This window comes from Mytilus trossulus, chromosome 9 (assembly GCF_036588685.1).
Source record: "Mytilus trossulus isolate FHL-02 chromosome 9, PNRI_Mtr1.1.1.hap1, whole genome shotgun sequence".
NCBI classification, from domain to species: Eukaryota; Metazoa; Mollusca; class Bivalvia; order Mytilida; family Mytilidae; genus Mytilus; species Mytilus trossulus.
The window spans coordinates 46,553,524-46,573,666 of NC_086381.1; the positions used below are offsets into that span (position 1 = coordinate 46,553,524).

At 33.1% G+C, this 20,143-nt stretch overlaps 2 protein-coding genes across 2 annotated transcripts in view; one reads left to right on the forward strand and one right to left on the reverse strand.

Moving 5' to 3' along the window:
• On the reverse strand, positions 1-18,332 carry LOC134683016 (small ribosomal subunit protein eS10-like). The gene is made up of 6 exons (XM_063542012.1): positions 18,205-18,332; positions 16,244-16,385; positions 15,289-15,463; positions 4,238-4,306; positions 707-765; positions 1-94 (listed from the first exon to the last, which is right to left on the reverse strand). Exons 2-6 carry the CDS (start codon positions 16,382-16,384, stop codon positions 50-52), a joined length of 489 nt encoding a protein of 162 aa, XP_063398082.1. The 5' UTR covers position 16,385; positions 18,205-18,332; the 3' UTR covers positions 1-49.
• The window catches only part of LOC134683015 (ER degradation-enhancing alpha-mannosidase-like protein 2), a 15,316-nt gene continuing 13,338 nt past the window's right edge, over positions 18,166-20,143 (forward strand). Inside the window, exon 1 of the mRNA XM_063542011.1 lies at positions 18,166-18,394. Within this exon, the coding sequence (XP_063398081.1) occupies positions 18,276-18,394 (119 nt within the window). The 5' untranslated portion in view covers positions 18,166-18,275. The remainder of the gene's footprint in view (positions 18,395-20,143) is intronic.

Genomic DNA, 20,143 nt, shown 5'->3' on the forward strand with positions numbered 1-20,143 from the left:
TTCTTTTTTTTTTTTTTATTTCCCCCCAAAATGTTCAATGTCCATGTCACTACTGTGGGGCTTGTGATGGCTTTCCTCTTCCAAATCCACCTCTCTGAAAAATAAATAAAGAACAATTTATAATCAGTAAATAAACAAACTACAGGCTGCATAAATTCATAGGAATTCATAATTTAACAAGTTTGGATATGTAAAATCTATCACTCTCAATGTTTTACTTTGATACGTCTGTACTAAAATCTTTTATACAAATAATACGACATGGAAAGCATTTTCTAAACTCTATACTTAGAATACTTTTATGTTATATTTCTAAAGCTGAAATAAAACACAAGAATATAAGGACAGCTCAAATTGAATAAACAGCTGCACCATGAGCGCATGATACGCCTGTCACATTTTCAAAGAATAAAGTTCTATTAATTCTCTATGTCATATAAAAAATATATGAAAATCAAAAGCGAGCTTACATCATAAACAAACAATTCACCAAAGTTTCTCTAATTTGACATTAAAATTAAAAAGATCATACAATTCTTTTCTTAATCTTACCACTTACAAACATGATTACTGGATTTGTTTACAGGTAACAGACAATGATAATTAACAATTTCTGAAAAGCTCTATTTTTTAGTAGTTAATTATAACTAGCCTTCATGTTTAAAGCATTGAGAAAAAAGCCATGTGATTGATAGTGTGAACTTACAAATTGGAATTTGCCGTCTGCTGGGGCTCCAACATCAGCCTTCTTATCATCACCACCACCTGTAATTAAAAATCATTAAATTTTGATAAAGTAGGGAGATATTTATTAAAAGACGTCTAATACACAATTTGAAAAATCTTTGTATGTAAACTCAATTATAAATTAACTCTTTTACCATGTTTACTTCCAATATTAAGAATTCAAATCTTACAACATATCTTAGAGCAAAGAAAATGTATGAATTGAGTAGTAAAATAAATTTTTAATTCATTGTATGGAAACTTAGCTTATTCTAAGGGCTATTCCAGAAAAAAATGTATGGGGGGGGGGGTTGGGGTTGGGGTTGGAAGGCATGTTGTATTAATAATACATGGGTGATGGGTATTAGAGGACTTTTCACACTATAATGCACTATAATTCTCAATTACAATTGTCTGGGTGGCGGGTGCTGACAAAAACTGCCTTCCAACCCCCCATACAATTTTTTCTGGAATAGCCCTAACAGATTTCTCTTTCTCTTCCAATCTTAATAAACTAAATTTTATTTCAAACAAGTATTATACATGTTATAGCAAATTAAATCATTAAGTACCAATCAAAAGGACGAATATTAGAACATGTAACCTGTTCTAGTTGATGGTACGTACATAAATTAAATTTCTATTCAACTCAGCAAATCTTCAGTACGATTTCTATTTAAATTCAAAATAGAACAATCTTTTAACTACTACTAGAACACACCCGTGACTGAATTAAAGTATGCGCAAGCCTTACTTTAGTATTAGTATTGTCATCTGATAAAAGCATGCTGATTATAAGATACACAGTTTTCTCTGCTTTCAAATCTTTCTGTTTGAACCCGTTGAACTGGAACTTATCAATTATTGGTCATGATAAATACTAATTATTTGGAAAACAAAAGGTCCTGGAATGGAGTATTTTTTAATCAACAGCATTGTCCTATATTAGTTATAAATAAAGTTAAATAAAGTTGAATTCTTTGATTCTCTGTTTTACGTCACTCGTGCCCGCTAACAAATTGAAAACTGTACCTATACGCCTTATTTTTAGTCCAGATTTTTAGTATTCGTATCATTATCTTAGAAAGTCTTACTGATTAAAATACTACAACAGGTAACAATTTGACAATTTAGTAGTGTCAACCCCAGTGATATTGTTTGCCTTTAATTAGTGGAGAATAAAGGCTTTTTCCCCTGGAGAAGAATCCCAATTTGAAAAAAAAATGGCTTAAAATTATTCCCCAAAAGACAATTTTTTTCCCAAACAGTGCTGTCTCAGTAGAAATTTTGCATGAATAAAAACTGAAAAACACTCATTTAAACATTTTCACGCCTAAAATGACTATATTTGCAGATTTGAGGGTCTATTTATCTATCATCACTGACAAAAATAAGGTCTTATTTTAAAGCAGGGTTAGACTCTTGAAAATGGCTCTGTAAATTGAAGTTTCAGTCAAATTCATGGTTAATTTTAAATTTCCCAATTTGATGAAAATGACACATATTTTCCCAATAAAAAAGGGTAGAGGTAGTTTTGAAAAAAGCCAACAATATCACTGAACCCTGTGATTATGACCCGTGTAAATAGCATATTAATTCTGTATACACTGTTTAGTGGTGCCCCTGTCAGATGCGGAACGTACAGATAAGGTAATAAGTAACAGGTGATTATACTATTGGTATCAGTATCAGACTCTACCCGGAACTTCTTCATTATTGGCAATATTAATTACGTGGAAAACAAAAGGGCCTGGAGTGGTGTAATTTTTAATCTACACCTTTGTACTATATAAGTTGTATATAAAGTTGAATTCTTTGATTCATCGTTTTCACGTGATGACAGCTGACAAATTGGACCTCGTAATTTTAGTATTATAAATTGTATTTCAATAAATTCTGAAATTTATTTATATATCACCATGATCATGATGATTAAAATATTTCTGTTAACATGCAAACCATGGAAAATCAAAATACAAACATACCAATTTCAAGTAAAAGAAATATATTGGGATCGATATATTCAACTTTATTAATATTTCAATGGGTAACAATTGAGTATTTCAAAGATGATTAAAATCAAAGTAAAACCTAACCCCTTATATTTTTTCAACAATTCCTGAAATGAAATATAATTACTTTTTAATTTCTTAAGATAAAAGAGACTCCTATCTTGAAAACAAATTAAGTTTCTTCCCCCTTTCACCATCTCATCAGTACCAAAGAAGCCATCTGCGATGATCAAAAAAATACTACTGGCCCATGTCAACATTACAAATCTACTGACATTGTGAGAGTTTTGAATTTTAAGCTCTTGGCAAGGAACCAGTCATTACAGGGACAGATTCTAACACAAGTGTTGGAGGAAATAAGCCTACCCCCATAAAATAGCTACATTGAAAACAATAAATATCAAAGTGCGACCCAACAAAATTGAAATCTGCAAATTAACCCTGCAATGATAAAACTATTAATATACTTTGATAAACAAATCAAACTCCACCTAAGGAACGGATCAGAATATTACTTTTACCAGATTTATCCAAGGTGAAAAATATCTGTACACCTGTATAAAGAATTCAATGCTTTTTAAGGTGTATTAGATAAAAAAAACTCAGGTAAATGACAAATCCAAATTTCCATTTAATAAAATGTGAGATGTATTTTTGTGAATACCAATAATTTGCTAATATGAAAAGGTTTTGTTGAAAGATACTTTTATCATCACTAGGGAACAAAACTTTAATGGAAATGTCATAACAAACCACAATGTCTCTCTCTGTCTAACCGAAAAAATGTCAGACAAAAAAATATTCGTACAGACAAAAGTTTCAAGATTTTTTAGTTGAATATGTACATGATATAGAAGAAAAGTTAAAATTTCTGTTTTGGTCAGACAGATAAATCCTAATCATTTTGGCACAGACTGAAACAATATCAAAGGTGACTTGTATTTAGTGATGTATAGGCCAGAAGGATATCCCAATATCACAGTGATGTCTAGGGCAGAAGGATATCCCAATATCACAGTGATGTCTAGGGCAGAAGGATATCCCAATATCACAGTGATGTCTAGGGCAGAAGGATATCCCAATATCACAGTGATGTCTAGGGCAGAATGATATCCCAATATCACAGTGATGTCTAGGGCAGAATGATATCCCAATATCACAGTGATGTCTAGGGCAGAAGGATATCCCAATATCACAGTGATGTCTAGGGCAGAAGGATATCCCAATATCAGTGATGTCTAGGGCAGATTGATATCCCAATATCACAGTGATGTCTAGGGCAGAAGGATATCCCAATATCACAGTGATGTCTAGGGCAGAAGGATATCCCAATATCACAGTGATGTCTAGGGCAGAAGGATATCCCAATATCACAGTGATGTCTAGGGCAGAAGGATATCTCAATATCACAGTGATGTCTAGGGCAGAAGGATATCCCAATATGACAGTGATGTCTAGGCCAGAAGGATATCCCAATATCACATGAACAATGCACTAACCTGGAGCTGCTCTTCTGTATTCAGCACGGTCAGCACCACCACCTGGAGCTCTAGAAGGTCCATCTGGTCCTGAACAAAAATAATATCATACAGTATTAAAAATGAGCAAGTAATACATGTTGCAAGAAAATCAAGTTATTCAGAAGTCATATAATAGTACGTTTTGACCTGTGTGTGCCAAATAATAGCAACAATAGTATACTGTTGTTCCAAACTCATAAATCAATTGAGGGAAAAAACAAATTTGGGTTGCAAACTAAAACTGAGGGAAATGCATCAAATATAAGAGGAGAACAATGACAACAGAAATACATTAAAATGTAACACACACAGAAACGAACTACATGTATAATATAACAATGGCCATTTTCCTGACTTGGTACAGGACATTTTCCCCAAAACATTTAAAGCTACATTTCAACATTTTTCCTTCATAAATGTGAGTAAACAAAATTTAATTAGCCTGGATCGATTATTTCTAGACTCTGGCATAGGGACCAGGGTTAGTGACTAAAGGCTCAGACTAATTTTGATATATATACAAAACTAAATATGATGAAAATGTGATTAATAATTGAATAGAATTTGAGTCAATTCCTGTCTCTAATAACATCACAGGTTCTGGTCAAAATAAATAAGTAGACTGCATCCTATTCAGGCCATAAAAAAGAATAGGTTTGTTTGCCCAAACCCTACCTACCCAGAACCAGATGCTTCGCAGGGCGTAGCTTTATACGACCGCAGAGGTTGAACCCTGAACAGTTGGGGCAAGTATGGACACAACATTCAAGCTGGATTCAGCTCTAAATTTGGATTGTGATTAAATAGTTGACACAGCATAGGTTTCTGACACAGAATGAATGTGTTCTAATGAACTTAAAATGTTTGTTTTCTCTTCTAGAGCAATTCACTATGCTGTTCAATATTAATCCTCTCAAAATAATGTTTGAAGAAATTTTCTTTTTATTTATGAAATTTCAAATGAGAAAAATTGAACCCAATTTTTTAATCACATCCCCCTTTCCCTTATTCCAAAACTAATCTCAATTAAAATATTCTAATGGAGTTTGCAACAATAACTACTCATTTAAATACATCATAAAATAAACTGTAAATAAAATGTAAAAAAACTGCTTGTTATCACTGAATGGTAAAGATTATTTAAATTTATCAGTTGGTAGTAAAAAGTGAATATACATTGTATATTGTATATTACAAAGATTTAAGTTGATTCTGGACAAAGAAAGATAACTCCAATTAAAAAAAATTCTTGCAATAAGATATTTCTTGCTTACTATTTTGGACAAAGAAAGATAACTCTAATTAAAAAAAAAATTGCTATTTCACAATATTGTGAAATTAGATATTTCTTGCCATTGCACAATACTGTGCAATTGAAAAGACTTGCTATTCCACAATACTTAATATAATAATTTTAGATCCTGATTTGGACCAACTTGAAAACTGGGCCCATAATTAAAAATCTAAGTACATGTTTATATTCAGCATATCAAAGAGGCCCAAGAATTTAATTTTTGTTAAAATCAAACTTAGTTTAATTTTGGACTCTTTGGACCTTAATGTAGGCCAATTTGAAAACGGGACCAAAAATGAAGAATCTACATACACAGTTAGATTTGGCATATCAAAGAACCCCATTTATTCAATTTTTGATGAAATCAAAAAAGTTTAATTTTGGACCCCGATTTTGGCCAACTTGAAAACTGGGCCAATAATAAAAAATCTAAGTTCATTTTTAGATTCAGCATATCAAAGAACCCAAAGGATTCAATTTTTGTTAAAATCAAACTAAGTTTAATTTTGGACCCTTTGGACCTTAATGTAGACCAATTTGAAAACGGGACCAAAAGTTAAGAATCTACATACACAGTTAGATTCGGCATATCAAAGAACCCCAATTATTCAATTTTGATGAAATCAAACAAAGTTTAATTTTGGACCCTTTGGGCCCCTTTTTCCTAAACTGTTGGGACCAAAACTCCCAAAATCAATACCAACTTTCCTTTTATGGTCATTATCCTTGTGTTTAAATTTCATAGATTTCTATTTACTTATACTAACGTTATGGTGCGAAAACCATGAAAAATGCTTATTTGGGTCCCTTTTTGGCCCCTAATTCCTAAACTGTTGGGACCTAAACTCCCAAAATCAATACCAATCTTCCTTTTGTGGTCATAAATATTATGTTTAAATTTCATTGATTTCTATTTACTTAAACTAAAGTTATTGTGCGAAAACCCAGAATAATGCTTATTTGGGCCCTTTTTTGGCCCCCAATTCCTAAATTGTTAAAACCAAAACTCCCAAAATCAATCCCAACCTTTCTTTTGTTGTCATCAACCTTGTGTCAAAATTTCATAGATTTCTATTAACTTAAACTAAAGTTATAGTGCGAAAACCAAGAAAATGCTTATTTGGGCCCTTTTTGGCCCCTAATTCCTAAAATGTTGAGACCAAAACTACCAAAATCAATACCAACCTTCCTTTTATGGTCATAAACCTTGTGTTAAAATTTCATAGATTTCTATTTACTATTACTAAAGTTAGAGTGCGAAAACTAAAAGTATTCGGACGACGACGACGCCAACGTGATAGCAATATACGACGAAAATTTTTTCAAAATTTGCGGTCGTATAAAAAGCTGCCTACTTCTTTTATTGTCTTGATTTGAAGAAGTGTTTTTTTAATCAGATAGGCATGAAGACTAATAAACATCCTATACGTAAATTTCAAAAAAAAATTGCCTACCTCAAATGTACCTACCCCTCAACCAGTGTTCTCCCCAGGATTTTTGGATAGCGCTGTGGTAAGCGCGTAATTTTCGACAATTCTCAGCAACTTTATCGCTGCGCGCGGTTTGTTTGTAATTGATTTGTTATGTGTTTTTATTATATCATGCCTTGATGTTACCTCTTGTTATGATGTCCTTGTCATGCTCATGGAAGTTACATGTACCCCTTAAGGTGGCTCACCCCAATAGTGACCCCCGGTAGATTTTTTTTATTTTCACTTATTCTGTAGATTTTTTTATGCTGAATCCAAAAATGCAAAGAAAAAAGGGGGTCACCAGGCTCGTTTTCCCCTCAAATTGAAGCGAAATGTGCGATTTTGACCCTTTTTCCAAACATGTCCACCCTTACAACAATAACGGTTACATCAAATTTAAAGAGTTTTAAAACCAAGTCAGTATAATTTTTATATGAAAAAATATTAGAATTTGAAATGTTAACCTTTCCCGTTGTTGTTTTTTACTTAAAAATCCTTTTATTTTCAGATTTATGTCTAAATTTTGCATTTTCTAATGTCAGTTTAAGGCAAAAAATATTGATTGAATCGATTTTTCGGAAAATTTTCCCGGTAGATTTTTTTAAAAAACAGATATGTCAAAGCTATGAACTTTTCGAGCATTTTAAGGTAAAATAAAATGGGGGTCACCAGGCTTTTTAAAAAGTTACGAGCTTTTGTTTAACCCCTCTACCCCATAAGGTCTGATTTCAATGCAGTCCATTATTTACTTAATTGTGAATTCTTTATTGGTGGCTTAAATAAAATAATGTTTGAAATTATATTAATAAACGATGGCTGAAAATAAATGTGGTTATCGTATGACTGTTTGTTATCAAGAAGCGAAACTTTGATTATTTAGGTGAAATACGGTAATTTTGTCTGGCGCGAGTTGCTTCCCTCTAATTTGGCGCCATTATCGGACCAGAGGAATTTCAAGGTCGCCATTGTCGATCAGCATACTACATTGATGAATACTACCATTTACATACATAACAGACATTGTGGTGAATATACAACGATGAAGGTAGAGTTATTACATAAGAAAACATATATTTCGATATTTTAGGCAGCCAAATGTTACCAGTATCACGAAAAATACAAACTTGGGGGCTGTCTCAAAATACTCGCTACTGTTGAAAAGCACTGCGACTGAGACTTGTACGAGCACAATTTCTGTTCCATGTTTAATCGTTATAGCTGGTATCTTATTTATGTGTTTATCTTAGTATTTTCACCCTTTACTGGCAAGTTGTAAACATGTCTGGCCCGTTTTGAGAGATATCCGTGTGCAAATGGACGAAGAGGAGGGGATGACATCTACCTACTATGAACCACCACAACTGTCATTGTTACGCTACTGTTAATGTCAATGAATTAGTCTTTTTAATCATCATTTGGTAAATCTAATTTCGTAGCCAAGTTACATAGAGTTAGGGTCATATGTATGTGGGGTACCCCATAACTTCCCTAGGGCATGTACGGTTTCTACTCCCTTGTCCCAACTATATTTCCCTTCCCTTTTACCCTAAAACTCTCTCCTCTTACTTCAATACTTCCATCTCCTTGTTCAAAGACAAAATAAAAATGACAACATGTATTTCCAAGATAACCCTTTTCTCTGATCCCTCATTCCCCTGTCTCCTTACCACCCCCTCAAATAATAATCAATTAAGGTTATCAAGGGGTTTGATTGACTTGTTTGTTTTTTTTGAGAATATTACATAATTGGCCTAATTTGTAAATGATAACCCTTACAGTAGGAGGCAATACATCTGTACATCTTTTAAACATATATATATTGTATTTAAAACAACATTAAAAAAAATAATTTTGGGTCATTTTGGATTGATTTTAAGCAACCTGGTACCAATAGAAGCAATATTGTCACAGGTTTGTATATTGTGGTTTTATCTTTTTTAGTCTCATTTTCATTATTTTCTGTTAAGAAATTTGCATTTGCTATATATTAATATAATAATTATTGAAAAATATTTTATGCATTCTCAAGACAAAAACACTTAAAACGCACCCATTATCAAATAAACACATATTAATATAGACCATTCTACTTCTTTTAAGCTCTCGTAGATATAAATTAAATCCAACCATACATTTTTAAATGCCCTCAAAATATTTTTTTGAAGTAATGTGTTTTTATATAAAATATTTACATGATATACATGTAGCAAAAAAATGCAGGTGACAACTACTTTTGGCCAGGTACTGTATTTTGAGTTGAAAATAATTGTTGCTTTGTGCATAGTAATTTTTAATAAATACAAAATTTGTGTATCCTATATTCCAAATAGGGTACAAAAAGCCTCAGCATAATTTATTCATGAGGACTGCATGAGCTGCATTTTCAAAATTAAGGCAGCTGAACAGCAAGAAGCCTTTATTCAACCTATAGAAACAAAATCACTATTTACACTTGTTGTGCATGTAATTATATTTTGTTTGCTAGTTATTGATCACAACAAATTCTTCATTATTTTTACACCATAGTGGCAGGGGCATTAAGTTAGATTTTCCTTGCATTGTCAGTCTTATCAAACTTGCATGTACGTCCGAAATTTTCTGTTCTCTAACTTCAGTTTGTCTCTACAAATGTTATTAAACTAAATAAATTTCACAATTAATGCATATATATTATTCTTGTTACCAACAAACACACATGAAGTTTAAATTTTTGGTGGGGTTGCTTTTACTTTTCTAGAGTTATGCCCCTTTCTAAATTTTAAAATAGCTAAATTTTTGTTCCTTTCTTTAACACAAGTTTGCTTTATTCAAATATTGTGATACTTATATGCAATGCTTACTACAACACAACTCAGATTAAGTAAAAATTTGGGTGGGGTCACTCTTTTCATTCTTTACATGCAAGCGGCTGCTCATCTGTGTCCTATGGACACATTCCCCATTATGAACAAGTCTACATCTATATGCTTTTGAATGTCAATAATTGTTGATTTTCTGACAGAATTACTCTGATATTTAATTTCAGGCTGCAAGTACATTTGTACATGTACAGGCAAATGGAAGGAGTGATCTTGGAATGTTCAACTTTACTTGGAAACTATTGGCACAGTACTGACAGAATTTTATGAGAAACCAGTATCATCTAGTCTTGCAACTGGAAACTATGTGTAAAGTGCTGAAACTTAAGAACAACATTCTACATGTATATGCAAATATGTGTTGCCACAATCCAATTGAGGAGCAGAGGTCAACTATAAATTGGAACTACATGTATATGCCTTAGTGCTGTCAAAATCCTTAAAAAATGCAATCAAAAGTACCTGCTTCACCTACCTGTCCCAATGATGAATAAAGATGATATATATATATATATTGAGTCTTATAAAAAAAACAGTGAAGGAGAATAAAAATTATGAAGATATAGAGCTTATCAGCTAATGATTGTACATGTACATGACGTATAAATGGCAACAATGCTTACATGTATACTAGAACATTTAAATTAACAATATTACATTTGTAATACATGTTTTATTTTGATCTCAGAGACATTTGAGGAATAAAATCAATAACGTTTCAAAAATTTGATTTAGTTGAGCCTTTGTTTATGCCTGTTTTCAGGAGGTAATATGGTATACCAATGACTGTCAGTCACTCATTTAATAAATACTAAAAGGTACATGTAGTAGATAAACTATTTGTGTGCAATACATGAAGTTTACAATTCTGTCAATTCCAATGTATCATGGACCACATAATCATTTGTATGGTTCATTGATCATCAGTAAGTCCTCTGTTTTCATATGCTAAATTGTGTAATCAATAGGTCATCTTCATGTATATTTGGTGGATGTTAAGCAACCAACAATCAATCAATCATGAATATTTGGTGTATTAAATGTATTATAACAAATTAAAATATCAAATAAGAGGATGTGATATGATTGTAAATGAGACACAAAAGACCAAACAACACAGAATTAACTATACATGTAGGTCACCGTACAGACTTCAACAATGAGTAAAACCTATTCTGCATAGTTGGGTTTAAAGGACTCGAAATGACAAATGAACAATTTAAAATGATTCAAATGAGAAAACTAATGGGTGATTTGTGTACAAAATAATGAATAAAAAACAAAAATGTCTGTCTTGCAGGGTTTATCTGAACTTAACCTAATTTCATGGATTTGTCTATTTCTTAATTCTAAATATGTTTCAAAATATTTGGTTGATGGGATGATTTTTAGAGAGTCACACATAGGGTGCGGGCTCATTGGTTGATAACATTGCGAATAACTGTAGCCGGTCCCGCTTTGGCAGTCAGTTCCCACATTGTCACTGGAGGAATAAAATAAGAAAACAAATGGTATATTAAAGAAAAAAAATGAATCATAATTTCCTGTCGATATGCACATCTACATAGTATGCCCTTATTATCTAAAAAGGTTTTAAAAAATTCTAATGTGCGTTTTGAGAGATGATGAGAAACTGTTACAGTGCTATATTGCAGTAAATAAGTTCAAAGGGGCATAACTCCTAGAAAAAATAAATGAATTGTAATTTCCTGTTAACATGCACATCTACATAGTACGTCCTTATCTAAAAATGTTTCATGAAATTCTGTTTGAGAGGAGTTGTGATGACAAGAAACAAGACTGACTGTACAGACGGGTCAAAAACATTATACCCTTTGCAACTCCGTTTTGTTGTGTATAAAAATAGGAAGATGGGGCATCATTGTTTATGAGGCAACTCTAAACCGGAGACCAATTTACATAGAAGATAACAATTATGTCCTCGTACAATTACCAATAAAACCATATACCACACAGTCAAACAATTAAAAGTCCAAGAAATTACTTTTTTGTATTTATTGCACATAATGAATATTTAATTTGTTCATACTGAATCGTCACTGGCAAATATTTCAAACATAAGACGGATGAGAACATATAGAAAAGTATCAATTATGTAAGTTATGCAAAGTAAAATGAGCTAGATATATGGACTGCCATATTGTTGTTGTGCTGGTAAGAATGAGTGAACAATTATGCTTGGTCCATGTATAGGCAAAATTCACCCTTTTGACCTTACGAGGCTTCGTATGTATACATCCAGCTGTTTGAGCACCCTGTATAATCAAGGGATCATCTGTCAGATTAGTCATATTTCTATGTTAAACATAAGATTTGAAAATAAGCAGATGTAGTATGATTGGCAATGAAACAACTATCCACCAAAGTTCAAATTTGAAATTCAATAAAGTAAATAAAAAAACATCATCTCCTTTTATCATCGCGCATAGATTAGTTATACATTTCTTTGCCACGGTAAGATCAAAGACCATTAAATCAGTGTTCACAAATAAAATTGTCATTCACATTTTTTTGCCGCAATGCCATTACCCCACTATAATTATTTTCATCATCAAGAATTTCCCTTATTATCTCACCTTTTAAAAAAGCATGTCAAAAATAGATAGAAGTTAAAATTTGCCCGGCTAATATAGCGTTCCTGTGTACTGGGTGGAGTTTAAAAATTACCATCCAAACTTTTCCTGAACTTAGTAGTAGTATAGATTTATATATATATAAAGTCTTAAGTAGTGTTTGTGACTGCCCGACACGCTGTGGATGTTCCTAGAAAAATCCCGACAAAGTAACCAAAAATTTTGCGGTCGTCCGCAAAGCATGCAGTATTGAGGAATTATATCATAGGTCGGAATACTAGGCCAGTCCCGGTTACTTTTGACAGCGGTGGGTCCAGGGGAGGGTTCCGGGGGGTGGGCCCCCCATTTTTGGACGATCAATGCTTTTGAATGGGAAAATATAGTTGGAACACCCCCCTTTTTGTCCTGGATTGGGAACCCCCTTTTAAAATGGCTGAATCCGCCCCGATTAATCAATTTTCATATTCATGAAAAGGCGGAAAACAGCCAATTATTGAAGTGTCCTTTTATTTCTGCAGGAAAACCAATAATCATTTTTGTGAAATAAGTTGCTGGATCCATTAGTCTTTTATAATAATAACACTTGCTCTGATTCACTTAATGATGTTTCTTTTTATTTAATTTGAAAATATTTAACTATAATTAACAAAATTTTGCAGTGTAAAAATATATCTCATTATCGGGAATAATTAAACCCAGAAAATAACTGGAAATAAAGATATTAAAGAGATTTATGACAGAAACAAACTGTTATAAAACGCTAAACAGATATCTTGATAAGTACCCGCCCCAATGCCTTTAAAGCATACTATACGGGGTTTATTTGCTTTTGAAAGCTGTACGATGACATGCAATTGTTTACATCGCTATTATTTGTTCAAAGTTTATCATTGCGTCATGGGCAAAACATTTTCAAAAATAAATCTCCAAGACATCATTTAATATTCAACCGATATTTAATTCAAAATATGGTACGAAATGGACCGTGTAAGGTGAGAATGCGTTTTTGGAGCGAAGCGGCACCGTCGACGCAGTCATACATGTGACTTTGTCAGTATTTATATATTCTTTTTTTTAATGTTAATATGCTTAAATCACGTATATTTCTCTCCTTTTAGTCTTTTATGCGAAAAATGAAGAAAGCACTCTGAATTTCTGACCGTTCGTATTTCCTGTTTTGAAGAACGTTTTGCATCACTTGTTTACATCGTCAAGGGTGCTTTCATACACGCCCGCGTTCCAAAGTCGTCAACGCTATTTTTGAGAAGACCCCTGAAAGCGACCGTTTCCAAGGCACTCGTCGTAAGAAACATGCGTTAAAATATGCGCATTGTTAAAGGGCCGAGCCACCTTAATGAGGCTTTGTTTGTTAATGTTATTGTCTGGATATAGAAGAAGAGTCTTTTTTTGTGAATCTCCATTGTAAATTCATATATTAAATCCTCAAACTATCTATGTATAAAACTGAAGGAGAAGTCTTTTTCCATGATGGATCTACACCAGACTGCCTGTGCCAAGATTTCTTAGCACGATCAGGTAATGTTGCAGAACTTGAAGGACCAACAATAAAGTCGTTGTAAGCTTGTTTGGTTTTGTAACCAACTGTAGCAGTGTTCTGTTACCTTACGACGTTTGACAGGAATTGACATTTTTTAGCATAAAGATTTCTCATTTTTATGACCTAAAGGCTAAACGTTTTATAATATTTAGATGGCCTCATCCAAGCTGGACATCGAGAAAGTAAAATTTCTTAAGTCGTATCAGCTTGGGGTTTGTTTTTCTAATCATATCCTCTCAAATTGTTATCAAATGGTAGAATTTCTGACCAAACAATTATAAGTTCGAATAGGGGATAATTAATACTAAAAGACTTGCTCATTTTCGGAGTTCGTATGGATAGTAAACTCCTGTGTTTGATCGTTTTTAAAATCATCGTTTGTTCAAAGTTCGTAAAACAAGTTTGTGAGTGACGTCGAGAAATGCGGTCAATTCATTTCTTCACATTTCATTCATATATGCCTCTATATTTTCTTTAAATTAAAAAAATTGATGTCAATGTTGAAATCTTTGTTTATTATGATCTTTCAAAAACGCCATTTTGTAAAATTTATTAGACTGGTCCCGCGGAGTTACTTAATTACAACGGAAATAATTCATTCAAAAATTGTAAACCAGTCAATCACGTGATCCGAAGAGAAAAATAAGCGGGAAATTTGAAAAAATACGAAAAAAAAATTAAAAAAATATAGCGACGCGGTCAGTGCAATAGGACAGCGGGAAATTGAAATAGCGCTGAAAATCGCGGCGCTAAAACGGCCTGGGGAGAACACTGCCTCAACCTTGGGCAGGGTTTGGGCAAACCAAAATATTTTTAGTTGTGGCTTCAAGCATATTTTTTGCTAAATTAGATTAATTATTCAGGAAAAGAAAGAGGAAAATCACATCCAATTCAAAGTCTTGAAAACTTAATTTCATATTGATTCATTTCTATATAATTCTTTATAGTATGCATTAGGTACAACTTTTATCTACCTCTTAAAATAAATTGCCATAAGTCCCTCAACAATGTAGAGGAGGTATTGCTTAACATACCAGTGTACACTTGATCAATATCTTAAGTTTTCTGTTAGGCGTTTCATTATTGCATTTTTTAACTTTTTTCTTTTGGTCAGAATGTCGTGTCATTCTTCTGCATGTTTTCTTTTAACTTCCCATGTGGTATTTTCTGGTACCATGGAATTTCAATGTTCTTTTACTCATTTACACTTTCAATAATTATAATATTCAAACAAATTTTACACATATCTTATACCTTTAGGTCTTGGCCTTGGTGCCTCTTGGCGTGTCTGTCTTTTCAGTGTTGCTGGTACAATCTCAGCTGGGAGGTGGAGGTAATTCCTCAAATACTCAATCCCTTCATTTGTCAAGTACCAGTAAAAATGACGCCAAGCAAATTGTTCTCGGACATATCCTTGTGATTTTAAAGACTAGAAAAAACAGATTTGGCATTAAATATACATGTCATTAATTACATTTTCCCTAAATAATCTCCAGTAAGATGTTATCATAATTAAATTGGTTATAGCAAAAATATGAAATCATCAATTAATTTAATTAAATCAGATTGGCAACAGAAGTTGATGCCCGAAACTGATAGTCTTGTTAAAAGTTCATTGGACTGGTGCACAGCTGAGGGCATTTGCATCCAGTTACAAAATGTGGTGGCCAATTTGATCTTGCTGTAGAAGTATTTGTATATTTTGTGACTGTTAAGCATTTTGATTGATTGCTGTAGTCTTCACGATGAACTATAAAAACTACAGGCCCAGAGGTCAATTTTTGATTTTTTTAGTTAGATTTCTTTGGCCTGTAGATATGATTTTCAAAGGCCCGAGAGCAATTCTACTAGCCTGGGCTGTCTGGGCTGCCACTCAGCGTGAAGACTTGATTTGATGATGTGTTCTTGGATGTCTTTATCTCTTATGAATAATTGACTTATCATTCATAGGATAATGCAGAGTGCAAGTACCACTGTAAATTCAGAAATTATTGCGTGCATTTATTATTGCGATTTTGTCATTTTAGACTGAAATGCGATTTTAATTTTTACGATGTTGAGAAAAATCCCGATTCAGATAAATATTTCAAAATGAGTTTAAATTATTGCGTTTACAACTCAGTCGCATTTTTTGCAATAATAAAATCCTTGCATTAATTTCTGAATTTACAGTATATAAATACATGATAGTTAGATTGTGCGTACTCACTGTCAATGCTTTAATAACTTGAAGATTTGGAACATCAATATCTGGATGCTTTGGGGCACCAAAATCTTTCTTAGCTACAAGAACACCTTCTTTGAAAAGATATTCAAAAATTGTAACTCTGTTCTTCTTGGGCATCAACATCCTGAAATAAGTACATGTAAATTTATTTTCAGAAACAAGAAACTTATATATAAAAAAAATATATAGGAAAACATGTACCTGTACATGTATGTGAAGGTAAAAGCTAAAACTTTCACCTCCATCTAAAATTCTGCAGCTCTTTTCACATAAATTTTAATGAATAGGAAAACTTGTAATGTCATACACATCAGTATAAGCTGTTCTTATATTTTTTCGTGAATAGTCGCAGCCCTTATTCAATATGACTGAAAACTGGACTACATGCAGTTTCTTACATTTTGTCAACCTCATCTCTTTTTGGAATGTGGGAAAATTGACCATTTTTACTTCATTAAGGAGCGGGGGCGTAACTTCTTTATTCTTTTAAACTTTTATATTTTCTATCATGATGATGTTGATATAATCAAGCGAGATAAGAAAATTCTGTTATATCCAGTAATGGCACTCATACCACATTTTAGCTGCAGAATCCCTTTTCTTTCTCTTGGGTCCTTCCGCACACGTCAATACACCTCATCACTTATCCGGGCTTACCCAGCCACTTGAACTTTTGAAACATACAATAATCACTATTCCAGTGTGGTGTCAGATATTTTGTTTTCAGACGTCAAAATTTTTAGGAACCTGTGTGATATCCAGTAATGGCGAACAAAAAGCACTAAGGTATATTATCCATAGGCCACCATATTTGAGAAACACCATACCTATAGTCGCCGTCAGCTGAAATTCGTAGCGGTTATCAATTAAAATAATCTAAACTATCAACCACGTTCACTCGAGATATATAGTTTTTCACATTCCATTCATAAATCGCAAAAAGAAAAACCACTACTGACCTACCTTTTAAGTGAATGCACTGTGATAATCCTGACCTTCACATTTTCGAAGACTATTTTGAATGTTGGAATCCGCCATTGTTTTTTCCAAAAGTGTTCCCCTGGAGTTCAATTTCATAACATTTGCATAAAGCGCGGGAAACCGTATCACATCAGTGAAAAGAACTTTTCAGGAAACTGCGTAAATGACGAATTTCACATGTAAACAAATGATCCTCATAGAAACGAAGATGGCGGAATTACAATGGAAAACATTCTGGAAAATGTGAAGGTCAGGATTATCACAGTGCGATCACTTAAAAGGTAGGTCAGTAGTGGTTTTTCTTTTCGCGATTTATGAATGGAACGAGAAAAACTATATCTCGAGAGAACGCGGTTGATAGTTTATATTATTTTTACCGATAACCGCTACGAATTTCAGCTGAAGGCGACTATAGTAGCTCGGAACCGTAGCTCTTTAACCAAATCTTAGGTCCTAAAGCTACAGGTCCGCACCATACCCAGACACTTTAGGTGTAACTATTTTGACTATCATTATTTACTCCTACTGTATAATAGTTAAAGCGGTGTGTTTAAGAAGACTATGCAACCAATTCAACAGAAATTATTTAACAATGTCAGAAATTAAAGACACATTTGTAAAAACAAGGTCCTGCTTCTGGCACAACAGTAAAAGTTTATAGGAAGACTTGACATTGGAGCATTCGAACACAGTTACCAATAAACCCTGTGTTTGTGTGTGAATGATGGTAGTGTTTCGTTTGTCGTGCATTGCAAATAATGGAGATATATGCAACCTGTGTGAAAACCGAACGAACTGGTGCACATTTCAAGTTTAACTGTACGCAATTCGATATGATCTGCGACAATTTGGACAAAACAAAAGATTTCCTGCATTTCATTATTTATTTGTAGCTAATCGTTTCATTATGATGACGAAAATTAGACAAGATTTTAACCGATTCATTTAAAAATTTCACTCACTTGCTGCACTTATTTACGACAGACCGGAAAAGGAAGTTCAATTATTCAAATCTCGCGTAGTACGAGACGCAATGTCAGCCCCCATGAAATGTCGATATGTGGCAGTAATAATAGTTTTTGTTGCTTTATTCGAATTGACATGCTCTCATTTGGGCAAAGCATACTCAAAAGATGATATCCTAAAATACAGGTTACTTTAAAACCCGATTTGCATATGTATTTGCCCCCACTCTTATGGGAATATTCCTCATAATTTTTTCAAGTACCTGTTCATTCATAATCTTTTGACCTGAGTTTGAACTATGTATTTTTTTGTGTATTGCTATGTGTTTGTATATTCCACATTGGCTAGAGGTGAAGGGGGGATCCGAGATCTTATAAAACATGTTTAACCACGCCACATTTGTGTGCCTGTCCAAAGTCAGTAGCCTCTGCCTCTGGACTTTGTTTTTTATTTGTGTGTTTATTTTTATTTTAAGTCATTTATATTTTTTGTGACCTCAGTTTTCAGAAAACTACAATGTAGTACACAATTTTATTAAGGTGTTAGCTGAGGACCACTTTCCGGTGGGGGAGTTTCTCGCTGCGTTGAAGACCCATTGGTTGCCTTCGGCTGTTGTCTGCTCATTGGTAGGGTTGTTATCTCTTTGAAATATTCCATTTTTTCATTCTCAATTTCATCATATTCTAAATACCAATACAAGTAAATATATATACTATATTTTTTCAATTCATTGTTATTATCTATAGTATACATGTTTTTACAGCCTGTTTCAATACCTCAGCTCTGAGTCTCATAACTCATTACATCCTATATTTTGATTTTGCTGGGGGTCTCACACTTTGCATGCATGCTTTCAAGCATCGTGAAGACCACCAGAAGAAAATGAAAAGATAATTGAACATTTTGTGCGAAAAGATTCATTGTCAAGTACTAGTGAACTTAGTCATTAAGATTAAAAATCTTTCATTCAAATCTGCTTAACATTACGATTTGCAGTTGTTTTTTTTTTACAATAATGCTGGGTCCAGACAAAGACCTTTATCTTGTTGGAGTTGACATTAACTTATATCAAACATACATGTACAATGTAAAAACTACTGACTGATTTCTATCGTTGTCTATTGAAATTAATGAAAAATCAAGAGAATTATGAACACAGGATTATCAACAAAATATTTGGATTCTATACTACCTTGAGGGTTCAAGTGGGAGTTTTCTGGAATTTTGTCATTTGACATGTTTGAGTGTTGGTAGTTAATATGCTGGCCATGATGCAATAAGTCAAATGAGCAAGTACATCATTCTTAGCTTGACTCCTAGCAAATAAAAAACCCATTTACAGTGATAATTATGGATCGTTTTAGCTTTAAATTAGTGAAGAATACAGGCTTTTTCCCCTGGAGAAGAATCCCAATTTGAGAAAAAATGGCTTAAAATTATTCCCAAAAAGACAATTTTTTCCCCTAACAGTACAGTCTCAGTCATGTCAGTAGTAATTGTGCACGAATGCAAACTGAAAAACACTCATTTAAACCTTTTTCATGTCTAAAATGACTATATGTCAGTATGTGCACATTTGAGGGTCTATTCATGTATCATCACTGACAAAATAGGGTCTTATTTTAAAGCAGGGTTTAACTCTTGAAAATGGGTCTGTGAATTGAAGTTTCAGTCAAATTCATGATTTATTTTAAATTTCCCAATTTGATGCAAATGACGCATATTTTCCCAATAAAAAAGGGTAGAGGTAGTTTTGAAAAAAGGCACCAATATCAATGCTGAATGGGCCTCACATGGTCAGTTTCATTGTCTAGTATAATTTGACATGTTGACGGATATAGTGAGACCAATATTACCTATAAATACATGATATTTATACCCACCAGTCCCTGTAACTTGTAGCAATTTGAGTTTTTGTTTGGTTGGTGTTGAAGG